The sequence below is a fragment of the Armigeres subalbatus genome, chromosome 3 (assembly GCF_024139115.2).
Source record: "Armigeres subalbatus isolate Guangzhou_Male chromosome 3, GZ_Asu_2, whole genome shotgun sequence".
In the NCBI taxonomy this organism is placed as follows: Eukaryota; Metazoa; Arthropoda; class Insecta; order Diptera; family Culicidae; genus Armigeres; species Armigeres subalbatus.
The window spans coordinates 319,233,401-319,248,110 of NC_085141.1; the positions used below are offsets into that span (position 1 = coordinate 319,233,401).

Below are 14,710 nucleotides of genomic sequence, written 5' to 3' on the forward strand. Positions count from 1 at the left end.
GTGTCTGGGCAGTCTGGAGGTCGCAATAAATGTGTATAATTAATGCAAATTTGAATTAAGCATTCGAATTTTTCTTCGTTTGACCTGCGAGTAAACATTTTCAACGCAGATGACGCTGTCGAGGGGAACACAATATGTTCGATACGGAAAATCATGGACGCGCTTCAAGATTAGGGCCTTTCTGGTACAAGTTTGGTTTTTTCTTTATTGAAGACTTTAATATGCATAACTTTTTTTTGGAATGAAACTCCCTTATTTTCAATCTTATTTTGGGATTAGATTCTGTGCTTAATCCATGTCAGATTTCATTTTAGAGCAATGTTATTTACGTCTGAAGAAAAATATAGAACTATTCAACTACTCCTTCTCAAATGTTCGGCTGACAATATTTATATTATCACTCGCGAATCAGACGAATTGACTGGATCTGTTGAAAATCGAACCCCGGCTGCTAAACCCTGTCCTCCACGTGACATCTTCTAGCACAATAATGAATGAAATGAACAAAAGCCCTTCAGCTTGTCGTAGTTCTCGGCAGAATTTGAACGAACTGGAGTGTTCACCCGAAATCTTCTCATATTTTTGCACTCCATACGGCGTTGGTCTTGTAATCCTCCCGGGAAAGCTGTTCTACTTCAAATTCTGTTCTAATATAAAGCCACTTACGCAATGCAGCGGAACGGCTCCGGAAACGGAAGGATTTGACAATTGGTTCATATGTTTTCCGTGAAATGTTTCCATTTCCGTCGTTGAAAATCAGAATCAGAATTTCACTCGTGACTCGACTGCTTCTGATGCCAACGACATCCACGCGAATATATTTTTGCAGCATTTCCCTCCGACGCGTGATTCTGCTACCAACCGTAACTGTCTGCCGTCGTAACTTCCACCAATCTGGTTCTTAAATGTTTAAATAATCAAAAGTTTCTATGAAACTGGCAAATTGGTTTAAAAATTTCCTTGTCGTGTCTAAATCTCTAAAATCCATCTAATGATAAAGAAGCTATTAACGTTCGAAATCCTACAGTATTTCGTGACGGGCACCAGTTTTAGATTTAGGTTTGTTGACACAAACGGGACCAACCCCGTAAGTCAAGGTAATGGACTTTCGAGAGGTCCAGAGGTGGAGTCAATGTTGGACGAGAGGTGGAGTCAATGTTGGTCAAACTGCTTGACCGTGTGAACGTTCCATAACAACCGGGGTACGATTTTCATCAGATCTAGTCAATTTATTTGTTTCGCGGATGGCATGGACAGTGTCGGCCGAAGGATGAATCACGAGCCCGCCCAGCGAGCGAAGTTGGCTGACCAGGTACAGAACGACTTGGTGAGCGTGGAGTGCATTCGAGGATGTGGCCTCGAACCGTGTATTGTGGCGTCAAATTGTTGATTCAGTGTTATCTGTTATATACCCATCGGGGCCAACCCGAGGCGCATGTGTTGGTCTTTGGTCTACTAACTTACAGCTCGACAAAGAATGAATGGAGCAGTCTCGGGCAACCTCATAGTACATGACATATATTTCGAAAATAATAATTCTATAATAATATTCACATGAAATAATAACAACAAAAAATTTTTACGCAACTCTTCTTCATAGGTTTGTCTGGTCCAGATTTTGTTTCAGTGTCCATTGTCACAGTCTCCGGTCCTCAATTTTTCACAAACATCCGCTGCAATTGTTAACAAAATTATGAAAACCTTCTTTCCGACCTCGAATCCAAAAAATCATCTTACATGAGTTCCACTTATCAGCCGGACAGTTCCTAATGGTTTGCATCCGCACGCAGAAAATGAACATACCGGCTTTCGGCTGGCATTGCCTGCTGGGGCTACCGCGTTGTGCCATTTCGGCAGCCGCAGCCTCCGCCTGTTGGACACAAGCATCGATCAGCTGCAGAGACTTTTGCTTCCAGCCGTCATCGAAGCCTTCGGTTTTTTGTTTCACGGCATCAACGTTGATATTATCTCCGTTCATTATGTTCTGCTCTTGCAGAATACTTTGCGATCCGCACTGATAGGCGAGATTGGTGAGAAGATTTTAGACTATTTTTAAACAATTTTTATGTTATTATGCAACATACGAAAAATTTCTCATGGGGGTTTCCTTCCTGCGCATCCATGGCACTTTTCAGGTTTTGTAAAGAGATAAACGAAGCCGCTGTGCAGCAATTACCAAGTTCTTCTTTCTGCAATTGCGGGGCGTTCAGTGTCGAACCTGACAGTACTTTGAACAATCGTTTAGCTTACCCTTTGAAAAACTTCTTTGCAGTCGATCGCCAATGAAACAGGCTGTTGCGTTAAACATTTGGAAATTAGGATTAAAAATAATCGTGGTAACTCATCGAAAACCTACCAAGAAGACACCGATCATGACAACAAAGAGTAACTTATTGGAACCGAACTGTTTCATACTGAAAGCTCAGACTTACTGTAACTGGGAAAAATGAATATCGGAATGTAATGATCGTTGCATTCGATGCACTTTTATATTGTTCGGTGAGTTGTAATGATCGTTGCATTCGATCCACTTTTATATTGTTCGGTGAGTTTGATGCTTGGCGATAGAATCACTATATGAGAAACGCCTCGCTTGTATATGGCAATTAAGCAGCGGACGGAAGCTTTGAGCCGTTTAAGATACCAGATTGGTGACACTGATTTGTACCGTCACCAGCGGTGGATTATGTCCACGTGTTTTTTGGCACTATGAGCGATTGTGTTGGTATCGATAAATATTCTTCTTATTGGCATTACATCCCCCACTGGGACATCGCCGCCTCGCTGTTTAGTGTTCATTCAGTACTTCCACAGCTATTAACTGCGTGGTTTCTAAGCCAAGTTACCATGTTTGCATTCGTGTATCATGAGGGTAACAAGACGATACTTTTATGCCCAGGGAAGTCGGGACCATTTCCAACCCGAACCGGGAATCGAACCCAGCCACCCTCAGCATGATCTTGCTTTATAGCCGTGCATCTTACCGTATAAATATGATTGTCCAATACCGCTGCAGAATTATCAACGAGGGTGACTTAGGTTGATGTTTATATGCAAATTAAAATTCCCAAAGTTTCTCGCGAGCGTGGTTCAGAGGTGGGACTTAAGTCGAGGCTTCATTCGCGTGATGTCGAGGCTTATGTCCAATCACTATTCACTAAACGCACATCTGTACAGAATAAACCTTGTCGATAGCAACTTATGTATGTGTGGAGCCGGTTACGATGACATCGATCACGTAGTTTGGTTCTGCTCGGAAAACGACGCCTCCAGAGAGCGACTATTGGATACTCTAGTGGCCCGAGGTAAACAACCCTTCAGGGAAATTCGAGGCCATTTATAGTTTTATTTGTGATTCTGACATCAAAATCTAATTTTTGTTTTTTTTTCTTTTGTCAAAGTTTTGTTGGTATTGTTTCTGTCTCTATGTTCCGTAGATCTCCGTTACTCAGACCATCCGGAAGACGCTCCCAGTCTAACCAATCCTCGAGCACGACTACACGCCACATCGTCCTTTACGCCAAATGCCCGCATGAGCAGCCGAAATTCTTTGAGCCCGAATACTACGCCCCGTCCATCCTTAAATATTGTAAACTAACCTCGAGTCACCACGAGTACGCTGGCCCTGCCCCTTTCTTACTAACTGGAAAAAATTACATTGATTGTATATATTACACAGAAACATGGCTCCGTAAAGTGTTATACACGCCTGAGCCTACCAAATAAACGAACTTTTGATCGCCTTGTTGGATTTGAAAATTTTAAATAGGAAACAGTGGGTCAGAAGTGATAAGAGCTGACTGCCAGGATTCAATTAAGCAGGTAATGTTAGCCTAGGACAGCGGTTCTTAACCTTTTTCTTGAAAGGTACCCCTTCGAAATTGATCTTTTACTGAGGTACCCCCTATTTTTTTCGCCGTAAATGAAAATAAACGTAACTCATACGATACATTAAAACGGATCTAAACACTAACTAGATATATGACTCTCCAAAAAGTGTTCAGAAATTTTCGTTAAAAGGTATAACGTCCAGTTCAAATTTATATGTACAAGTACAAGTATATTATACATTAAGCTTCCTACAAGACTTTGAGGACTTTTGTAGGGTTCCAAGCCTCCAGAAAGTAGAATTCCGAGCTTTTTGATAGGAAGCTTTCGAAACTTGTATTAAAACGATACTTCCAAAGCTCTTTAAAAGAGGCTTCCGAGCCTCTTGATAGGAAGCTTCCTAGCCTCTTGAAAGGAGGCTTCCGAGCCTCTTGAAAGGAGGCTTCCGAGCCTCTTGAAAGGAGGCTTCCGAGCCTCTTGAAAGGAGGCTTCCGAGCCTCTTGAAAGGAGGCTTCCGAGCCTCTTGAAAGGAGGCTGAAGGGAGGCTTCCGAGCCTCTTGAGGAGACTTGAGCCTCTTGAAGGAGGCTTCCGAGCCTCTTGAAGGAGGCTTCCAGGCCTCTTGAAGGAGGCTTCCGAGGCCTCTTGAAGGAGGCTTCCGAGCCTCTTGAAGGAGGCTTCAGGCCTCTTGAAGGAGGCTGAGCCTCTTGAAGGGAGGCTTCCGGGCCTCTTGAAGGGAGGCTGAGCCTCTTGAAAGGAGGCTGAGCCTCTTGAAAGGAGGCTTCCAGGCCTCTTGAAGGAGGCTTCCAGGCCTCTTGAAAGGAGGCTTCTGAGCCTCTTGAAGGAGGCTTCCAGGCCTCTTGAAGGAGGCTTCGAGGCCTCTTGACAGGAGGCTTCCGGGCCTCTTGACAGGAGGCTTCCAGGCCTCTTGACAGGAGCTTCCGAGGCCTCTTGACAGGAGGCTTCCGGGCCTCTTGACAGGAGGCTGAGCCTCTTGACAGGAGGCTTCCGAGCCTCTTGACAGGAGGCTTCCGGGCCTCTTGACAGGAGGCTGGGCCTCTTGACAGGAGGCTTCGAGCCCTCTTGACAGGAGGCTTCCGGGCCTCTTGAGCAGGAGGCTTCCGAGCCTCTTGACAGGAGGCTTCGAGGCCTCTTGACGGGAGGCTTCCGAGCCTCTTGACAGGAGGCTTCCAGGCCTCTTGACAGGAGGCTGGAGGCCTCTTGACAGGAGGCTTCGAGGCCTCTTGACAGGAGGCTTCCGAGCCTCTTGACAGGAGGCTGAGCCTCTTGACAGGAGGCTTCCGAGGCCTCTTGACAGGAGGCTTCCAGGCCTCTTGACAGGAGGCTTCCGAGCCTCTTGACAGGAGGCTTCCGGGCCTCTTGACAGGAGGCTTCCGGAGCCTCTTGACAGGAGGCTTCCAGGCCTCTTGACAGGAGGCTGAGGCCTCTTGACAGGAGGCTTCCAGGCCTCTTGACAGGAGGCTTCCAGGCCTCTTGACAGGAGGCTTCCGGGCCTCTTGACAGGAGGCTGAGCCTCTTGACAGGAGGCTTCCGGGCCTCTTGACAGGAGGCTTCCAGGCCTCTTGACAGGAGGCTTCCAGGCCTCTTGACAGGAGGCTTCCGAGCCTCTTGACAGGGAGGCTTCCCGAGCCTCTTGACAGGAGGCTTCCAGGCCTCTTGACAGGAGGCTTCCAGGCCTCTTGACAGGAGGCTGAGCCTCTTGACAGGAGGCTTCCGGGCCTCTGGACAGGAGGCTTCCGAGCCTCTTGACAGGCGGCGTCCAGGCCTCTTGACAGGAGGCTGAGGCCTCTTGACAGGAGGCTTCCAGGCCTCTTGACAGGAGGCTTCCGAGCCTCTTGACAGGAGGCTTCCAGGCCTCTTGACAGGAGGCTTCCAGGCCTCTTGACAGGAGGCTTCCGAGCCTCTTGACAGGAGGCTGGGCCTCTTGACGGGAGGCTGGGCCTCTTGACAGGAGGCTTCCGGGCCTCTTGACAGGAGGCTTCAGGCCTCTTGACCGGAGGCTTCCGAGGCCTCTTGACGGGAGGCTTCCGGGCCTCTTGATGGGAGGCTTCCGGGCCTCTTGACAGGAGGCTTCCAGGCCCTCTTGACAGGAGGCTTCCGGGCCTCTTGACAGGAGGCTTCTGAGGCCTCTTGACAGGAGGCTGGGCCTCTTGAAAGGAGGCTTCCGAGCCTCTTGAAAGGAGGCTTCCGAGCCTCTTGAAAGGAGGCTTCCGAGGCTCTTGACAGTAAGCTTCCGAGCCTCTTGAATGGAGGCTTCCGAGCCTCTTGGAAGTAGGCTTCCGAGCCTCTTGGAAGAAGGCTTCTAAGCCTCTTGAAAGGAGGCTGATGATTTGCAATTACATTTACATTTTGTCTCGATCGGGTAGATTACATAGAATATTTTTAAAAGTTGTTTATTCGACGTTTTGTCCTTATGATTATTAGACACACAGCCCTTTATATACTGTATTGGTTTTGGAAGACATGATTCAAAAGTCTTTGATTTACCGATAGCCATGCATATTATGTACAATACATAGTATTGAAATAAAAAAAAAAATCAAAACTTTATCAATTAGTGTTCATTGGAATTGTAATACATCCGCCATTACGCATTTTTGTTCGAGGTACCCTCTGGGGTCAGCAAAGGTACCCCCAAGGGTACATGTACCCCATGTTGAGAACCGCTGGCCTAGGATGTAGCAGCTCTTCATGCAAATTAATTAATAATTCGACGATAATATACCGTTTTGTAGAGAGATTCTTATCACTGCTTCCTCAAAAGAGTCACAAACATATTTTGATTACAATAAACTTACGTGAACGGATAAAAATCGCACTATTTCAGCATTCATATCAAATTCACAATTTCCATCAGTATAGCGACATGTTTAATCAATTGGGACAATGTTCGAAGCACTTGTTGCCAAATTACATCTAACGATTTTCATTTGACGCAGCCCAATATAATGGCCTACCTTATGGCTCTTACAAACGATTTATAGTGAATAATGCACCACCATTTCCTGGGCTAAAAAAGCATCCACCACTAGAGCCAAGATTAGGAAAATTTGCCGAACATTAAGTTCATTTCGCTCAAGACTTTTGATGGCTTAAATAAGAGATTGTGCACAATTATAATTGTTTTTTATTACTTGGCGTAATAGCCATAAGTAAGCAAGCCGGGTAGCTAAAGTTTGAGCCTTATACCCTATATAAAAAAAAAAGTTTAAGTTAAAAATAAGACGCGAAAAATGGTGATAGAACAAAAGGCGAAAATGGAAAGTGAAATATAAACATTATACGTTGGGAGTGGTGATAATGAGAAACAAAAAAAGAGAAGGTGGAAGTGTTTATTGAGAATTGGAGAAAAGGAATTATAGAAACAATAAGTGAGAAGTGAAAAATATGGGAAGTGATAAAAGATGGGAGTGAGAAATAAAATGAAATGTAGGTTAATTTTTTTTTGACACCAGAGGGGTGCATTCGTGCCTTAAAAAGTATAGAATATGTATGCCTTAACTCGCTATTTCATATACATTCCTTTGATATTATTCAGCAAACATCAGTCATCAAATCAATGTTCAAACGGATAATCATTGAATTGTCGATATTACATTGCGCTCGCGCTGTCAGTTGGTGAATTAACCCGGAGAGCGCTAGTTCAACTGAAATCGATATAGGATCTATAAAATCTGAAAAACTCTAATGTGAATATGTACATTATGTGGAAGTTTTTGATTCGAAAAATGCATTGGAGGTAACCATTTTCCTTCGATGAGACCTTCAAGACTTGAAGTCCTTCCAATGCATGTATTGGTTACTTCCAATAATTTTTTCAAATCAAAATCTTCCACACAATGTACATATTCTCATCGAAGTTTTCCAGAACATTAAAAATTGCTGACTATGTCGGGTGGCCCAATACCCGAAATATAGGCAATTAGCTTTGATTGTACCATTTAATCAATATGTATAACACATATAAACGTGGTTCAGAAAATTCGTTTTTATACCAATTCTGGAGCACATCGGTATCAATTAAAAGTCGGCCCTCGATGGGTGACTATCATTTTCTCTTGCAATGTCTATATTTAAACGTGTAGAGTAAATGGTCCTGTACATGAAAATAAGTATAGGAAATATTGGGTAAATATGTGAGAGCTACTGAGAAACTTGTAGATAGACTGCAACATAAATATTTAAAAAATTTATCAACCAATTTCACAGAAGCAAACATAATCTATGCTTACGATTGTAGAGCTTCCTGTTCACCAATTCAATACGGTGTATACTTGTTTAATCGCGGATCCATAAACAATCTAGCTAGGAATATTTCATTTTCAAACAGGATAGATTTCCAAGAATAATTCAAAACTGTTCGTGGGCTGTAATTTTCGCAGTATGATGAGTGTTACGATCCGAGAACAAATTACCTTTTATGAGTTGCCTCTAAGACAATTCCAACGATTCATTCACATAAAGTAATATCTCTGTGAAATCATTATCTTTCTGTTAGAAACAACCGTTATTTATCGGATAGTAGAAAGCTTATTTTGTCGGATAGCGTGATTTTCCCAGGAAATGCTTGCTTTAGCAGGAATTTGCTTTCCAATGTTTCTTTAAGGTGTTATTTAAGGTCATTTTTTTCCGAAGAATCTATGTTTTTCCCTTTCTCATACAACAAAGTTGTACCGAAAGTCTATCATTTCACTCCAAAAACGAACTAAGAATTTGACTAATATTCACCTTGTTTGTATGGTTCGTTTGAAGCGTTTGGAAATTCCGTAAGTTAGGCAATTAATTCAGGAGTGTACAGTGAAATAGAAACGACTACGACTACGACTACGACTACGACTACGACTACGACTACGACTACGACTACGACTACGACTACGACTACGACTACGACTACGACTACGACTACGACTACGACTACGACTACGACTACGACTACGACTACGACTACGACTACGACTACGACTACGACTACGACTACGACTACGACTACGACTACGACTACGACTACGACTACGACTACGACTACGACTACGACTACGACTACGACTACGACTACGACTACGACTACGACTACGACTACGACTACGACTACGACTACGACTACGACTACGACTACGACTACGACTACGACTACGACTACGACTACGACTACGACTACGACTACGACTACGACTACGACTACGACTACGCCTACGACTACGACTACAACTACGACTACGACTAGACTAAAACTATGACTACGACTACGACTACGACTACGACTACAACTACGACTACGACTAGACTAAAACTATGACTACGACTAGACCTACGACTACGACTACAACTACGACTATGACTACGACTACGACTACGACTACGACTACGACTGCGACTACGACTACGACGATCTCCAGAAGGCTGTTCGCAGATGACACATCTTTCCCCAAACATGTTTCCCCTGAGGATTGTAAAATCTTCCTAAATGATACGACTGTGGAATGGGCAAATGAGGCCGATTACCATGTATTGACCGTCGAAAGCAAGCTTATTTTCAGCCAACAGGTTGTCAAAACGGTGACGAAATGTAACGTTTGGCCAAAACTACTGTACCCTTTGAACAACCGACGGTCGTCATTATCCCTGAAGAATAAGCTTGATACGTCTACGAGCAAATCATCCTCCCTGTGATCAATTACGGCATGCTAGTCTGAACGAGTTGCGCAAAAACTCATCATCTTACACGAACGCCTTACCAACTGCACCAGATACGCTTGCCGTTTCCACCGTCAGACCAGGACTGAATACAAGAACTACAAGAACGCGTTGGTGAGTGCAACGCGATGTCCGAAGTCCGGACCAGCAAATAATTAGAGCGCTCGTTTCAAGTAGTTATGTGATCAAATTTAATAATAAATATACAAAAAGTAGTAATCAAATTATAGATTTAGGTTATTCATAAGGAAACATTCATAAATGAAATTACGTAACGCTTAAAGAGGAGGGGGGGTGCTTGAAGTGTGATTATCCATACAAAGTGTTCAGATGCTTCATACGAAAACTGTGACATAGGTGGATCGGGGACAAATTTTGCGTTACGTAATTGATGGATCTTTCCTAATGACAAACTAATACGTCTATAAAATTAAAAATAAAGGATGATTTTACGTGAAAAAAAATTGAAATTATCTTACAATCAAAACTCAACTTTGAACTTTTATGTTACCGACAGTGTACCCGGGTAACTTTTACGTTTTCAAGTGAATTTTTTTTAGGGTTTTAAGCATCGTAGAAAATAACAAACCCAAAGAACCGAAACACCGAAGGAATAATAAAAAATAAGCCGCCCAAGTACACACAAAGGTCGTCAACATAAACTACCAGGAATCATTACCAACTCACCGTAATACAGTCCACGTCGAAAGGAAGGTAAGGACCAGCTCCCAAATACTGAATAAGTATCAACATTTTTGAAATTATTCCGGAAGCATGTTTTTATAAGCTGATGGGCCTTCAAGAAGGTTTGCTATCGAAATGGTAAACAAGCAAGTGATTAAAAATAGTCGAGCATGTAGATTAGGGTGGCTCAAAAAACACTTTTTCAAATTTTTTTGATGGGCCGCCCTCTTATTCGGTTCTATTCCATGCCCTGATGCTCTGGACAAAATTTCAGCCAAATCGGTCAACGTTTGGGTAGTGCTAAACTTGTTGGAAGTTTATATGGAAAAATGTATGCAGAAACATCCAAAAACAGTGATTTGCAGTTGGACGATCAAGAACCATGATACTTATTCAGTTCTTACAAAATAAAGTACAGAATGTTATGCAGAAAACCGCGAGAAGATTAGAGTTTATTACACAAAGATATTAGCATTTTACTGGAGTGTTGTAGGGGTGAATTTATTTCTTTTCAAAGGTAAAAGAAACGAAATTTGCTCAAACCCCACTGCAGAGAAATGCTAATAACTCAGCTGGCCAAACTCGAATCTTCTTGCGGTTTTCTGCATAGCATTCTGTATTAAATTCTCCAAGATCTGGAGGAGTATCATAGTTCTTCATCGTAAGTTGTGTAGTCCAGCAGCAAATTACTGTTTTTGGGTGTGTCTGCATACATTTTTCCATATAAACTTCCAACGAGTTTAGCACCGCCCAAACGTTGACCGATTTGGCTGAAATTTTGTCCAGAGCATCAGGGCATCAAATAGAACCGAATAAGAGGGCGGCCCATCAAAAAAATTGAAAAAAGTTTTTCCCATACTAATTTGAGCCACCCTAATGTAGATGTTATATCTTCAATATCGAAAATATCGAATAAGGACGAGCCCGCACTGAGCTAAAGAACACTAGTGGTTACAGAATAGGGAATCTAGAAAAATTTGGTTCCATGGTTTCGTTCCTGTGGGAAACATATGATTGCCCTACTACTGTGTGTTTCTGAAGTTATCCTTGTGAGCATAAGCGTAGGATTACCAATCCGCAGATGCCAATTTCGATTCTCTATCTAAGATGCTTTCGAGTGAGAAATGTGCTCAACTTTCTCATCATAGTGTACCCATTGTGCTCAACCCATAAGACACATAGTTATGTAATTGATCGACTTAGAAAAGTTTTCAATTGTTTTACTGCGAACATACCAATAGAATTGTTGAAAAAATAAAATGAAGATTGCCAGTGTTTCTTTTAAATGAGGATCCCCATTGGGCCCCACGGAAACTTGTTTAAGGATGACCGGTTCGTTGTCAAACCATCGAATGGCCTAATTACTCATCAGATCATGCTTACGAAACAATTTCATGAATTTTGATACCCATATTGCCAGGGTTTCTTCAGAATGAGTTTGTGGCCACTTTAGGCTCCACGGGAACCGGTTTCCGGAATAACCGTTCCGGGATCAAATCATAAGATGGTCCTGTAACGTAGTTAATATTCTTTTAATTTCCAACGATATTCATCAGTCATGATGCAAGAAATCTTTATTTAGTTGACTATATATCTTCAAAATACACAAATTTTGGGACTTGGCCCAGTAAAGCCGCAATTCCGGTAACCAGGTTATCCGAATGGGTTCGAATAGCGGGTGAGTTCCTGAATCTGTAGCAACCAAAATCGTCAAAATCGGTAATAAAATGACAATGTTATGATCATTTTAAATCCGTGGGTACCCGGGTACCCTGTCGGTAACGTAAGGGTGTTTCTTTTGTCGGAAACAAAAGCAGGCCTAGTAGCGAGTCACTTTTTAGTGACTTGGTCACTATTTTGGGTCTAGTCACTCTTTGCATTATTTTCGGAAAATGGTCACTAAAGCCACTATTTTCTCATTGCCTATGAAAAAAATTAATATAAAAATCATTTGTAACTACTATTATTATCAGCCAAATCAAATGTAAATCTGGTAGCAATATATTAAATTTGGGAAATATGCAACAAAGAAGTTCCAAGTGTGTTGTGAAAATCGTGAGAATATTTCCGATTTATGTCAACTAAGATCTTTTTCTTCACGAATGGAGTTTGTTAAAATGCGAAAGGCTGACCTTGAGTATAGAGTACAGAATTGAGAAGTACGGGAACCGCCACCGGGGGTAACAATGGGTCAAATGGTGGTGAGAATGGGTTACTGTTCCACTGTCACTACATAGAATTCTTGTAGAAAAGATTCAATGTATCTGAGGACAAGAAACTGAATTATGAGAGACCTTTTGAACGATTTTGTTATCTGACCTCAACACTGTCGGTGAGGGCGCTGGCCCCCCAGACCAATTGTCACCCCGGCGACGGTATTAGGAATGAAGCGATTGAATTGCGTTCCGTATATATTGGATCCGCTCCATTTGATATTACAAAACATCATCCGGGAACTTTAATATTCTAGACCAGCGGTTCTCAACCTGGGGTACATGTACCCCTAGGGGTACTTTCGCTGACCCCAGGGGGTACCTGGGACAAAAATGCGTAATGGCGAATGTATTACAATTCCAATAAAAATTTATTGATAAAGTTTTGATAATTGTAGTTTTTTTTATTTCAAAACTTTGCATCGTATATAATATGATCGACGATTTGTAAATTAAACAGTGTATGAAGGGCTCTGGAACAAAAATTCAAAAAATCTTCAAATAGGACCTTTTTGATCGAAACAAAATGCGGAAGCCTCCTTTCAAGAGGCTCGGAAGCCTCCTTTCAAGAGGCTCGGAAGCCTCCCTTCAAGAGGCTCGGAAGCCTCCTTTCAAGAGGCTCGGAAGCCTCCTTTCAAGAGGCTCGGAAGCCTCCTTTCAAGAGGCTCGGAAGCCTCCTTTCAAGAGGCTCGGAAGCCTCCTTTCAAGAGGCTCGGAAGCCTCCTTTCAAGAGGCTCAGAAGCCTCCTTTCAAGAGGCTCAGGCCTCCTTTCAAGAGGCTCAGGCCTCCTTTCAAGAGGCTCAGAAGCCTCCTTTCAAGAGGCTCAGAAGCCTCCTTTCAAGAGGCTCAGAGCCTCCTTTCAAGAGGCTCAGAGCCTCCTTTCAAGAGGCTCAGAAGCCTCCTTTCAAGAGGCTCAGGAAGCCTCCTTTCAAGAGGCTCAGAAGCCTCCTTTCAAGAGGCTCAGAAGCCTCCTTTCAAGAGGCTCAGAGCCTCCTTTCAAGAGGCTCAGGAAGCCTCCTTTCAAGAGGCTCAGAAGCCTCCTTTCAAGAGGCTCAGGAAGCCTCCTTTCAAGAAGAGCTCCAGGAAGCCTCCTTTCAAGAGGCTCAGGAAGCCTCCTTTCAAGAGGCCAGGAAGCCTCCTTTCAAGAGCTCAGAGCCTCCTTTCAAGAGGCTCAGAAGCCTCCTTTCAAGAGGCTCAGAGCCTCCTTTCAAGAGGCTCAGGAAGCCTCCTTTGAAGAGGCCTGGAAGCCTCCTTTGAAGAGGCTCAGAAGCCTCCTTTGAAGAGGCTCAGAAGCCTCCTTTGAAGAGCTCAGGAAGCCTCCTTTGAAGAAGGCTCAGAGCCTCCTTTGAAGAAGCTCAGAGCCTCCTTTCAAGAGGCTCAGAGCCTCCTTTCAAGAGGCTCAGAGCCTCCTTTCAAGAGGCTCAGAGCCTCCTTTCAAGAGGCTCAGAAGCCTCCTTTCAAGAGGCTCAGAAGCCTCCTTTCAAGAGGCTCAGAAGCCTCCTTTCAAGAAGGCTCAGGCCTCCTTTCAAGAGGCTCCGGAAGCCTCCTTTCAAGAGCCAGAGCCTCCTTTCAAGAGGCTCAGAAGCCTCCTTTCAAGAGAGCTCAGAAGCCTCCTTTCCAAGAGGCTCAGAAGCCTCCTTTCAAGAGGCTCAGAGCCTCCTTTGAAGAGCTGGAAGCCTCCTTTGAAGAGGCTCAGGAAGCCTCCTTTGAAGAGGCTCAGAGCCTCCTTTGAAGAGGCTCAGAGCCTCCTTTCAAGAGGCTCAGAAGCCTCCCTTTCAAGAGGCTCAGAAGCCTCCTTTCAAGAGGCTCAGGAAGCCTCCTTTCAAGAGGCTGGAAGCCTCCTTTCAAGAGGCTCAGAAGCCTCCTTTCAAGAGGCTCAGAAGTCTCCTTTCAAGAGGCTCAGAAGCCTCCTTTAAGAGGCTCAGGAAGCCTCCTTTCAAGAGGCTCAGAGCCTCCTTTCAAGAGGCTCAGGCCTCCTTTCAAGAGGCTCAGAAGCCTCCTTTCAAGAGGCTCAGAAGCCTCCTTTCAAGAGGCTCAGAAGCCTCCTTTCAAGAGGCTCAGGAAGCCTCCTTTCAAGAGGCTGGAAGCCTCCTTTCAAAGAGGCTCAGAGCCTCCTTCCAAGAGGCTCGAAGCCTCCTTCCAAGAGGCTCGGAAGCCTTCTTTCAAGGAGCTCGGAAGTCTCCTATCAAGAGGCTCGGAAGTCTCCTTTAAAGATGCTTTTAAGAGGCTCGGAAGCCTTCTTTCAAGAAACTCGAAAGCCTCCTTCCAAAAA

At 43.8% G+C, this 14,710-nt stretch overlaps 1 protein-coding gene across 1 annotated transcript; it reads right to left on the reverse strand.

Moving 5' to 3' along the window:
* Positions 1–1,496: 1,496 nt before the first annotated feature.
* LOC134220949 (uncharacterized) lies at positions 1,497–2,491 on the reverse strand. Its single transcript, XM_062700106.1, has 5 exons — positions 2,357–2,491; positions 2,251–2,292; positions 2,085–2,189; positions 1,738–2,014; positions 1,497–1,673 (listed from the first exon to the last, which is right to left on the reverse strand). The coding sequence occupies exons 1-5, from the start codon at positions 2,411–2,413 to the stop codon at positions 1,624–1,626; spliced, it is 531 nt and encodes a 176-aa protein (XP_062556090.1). The 5' UTR covers positions 2,414–2,491; the 3' UTR covers positions 1,497–1,623.
* Positions 2,492–14,710: the final 12,219 nt, after the last annotated feature.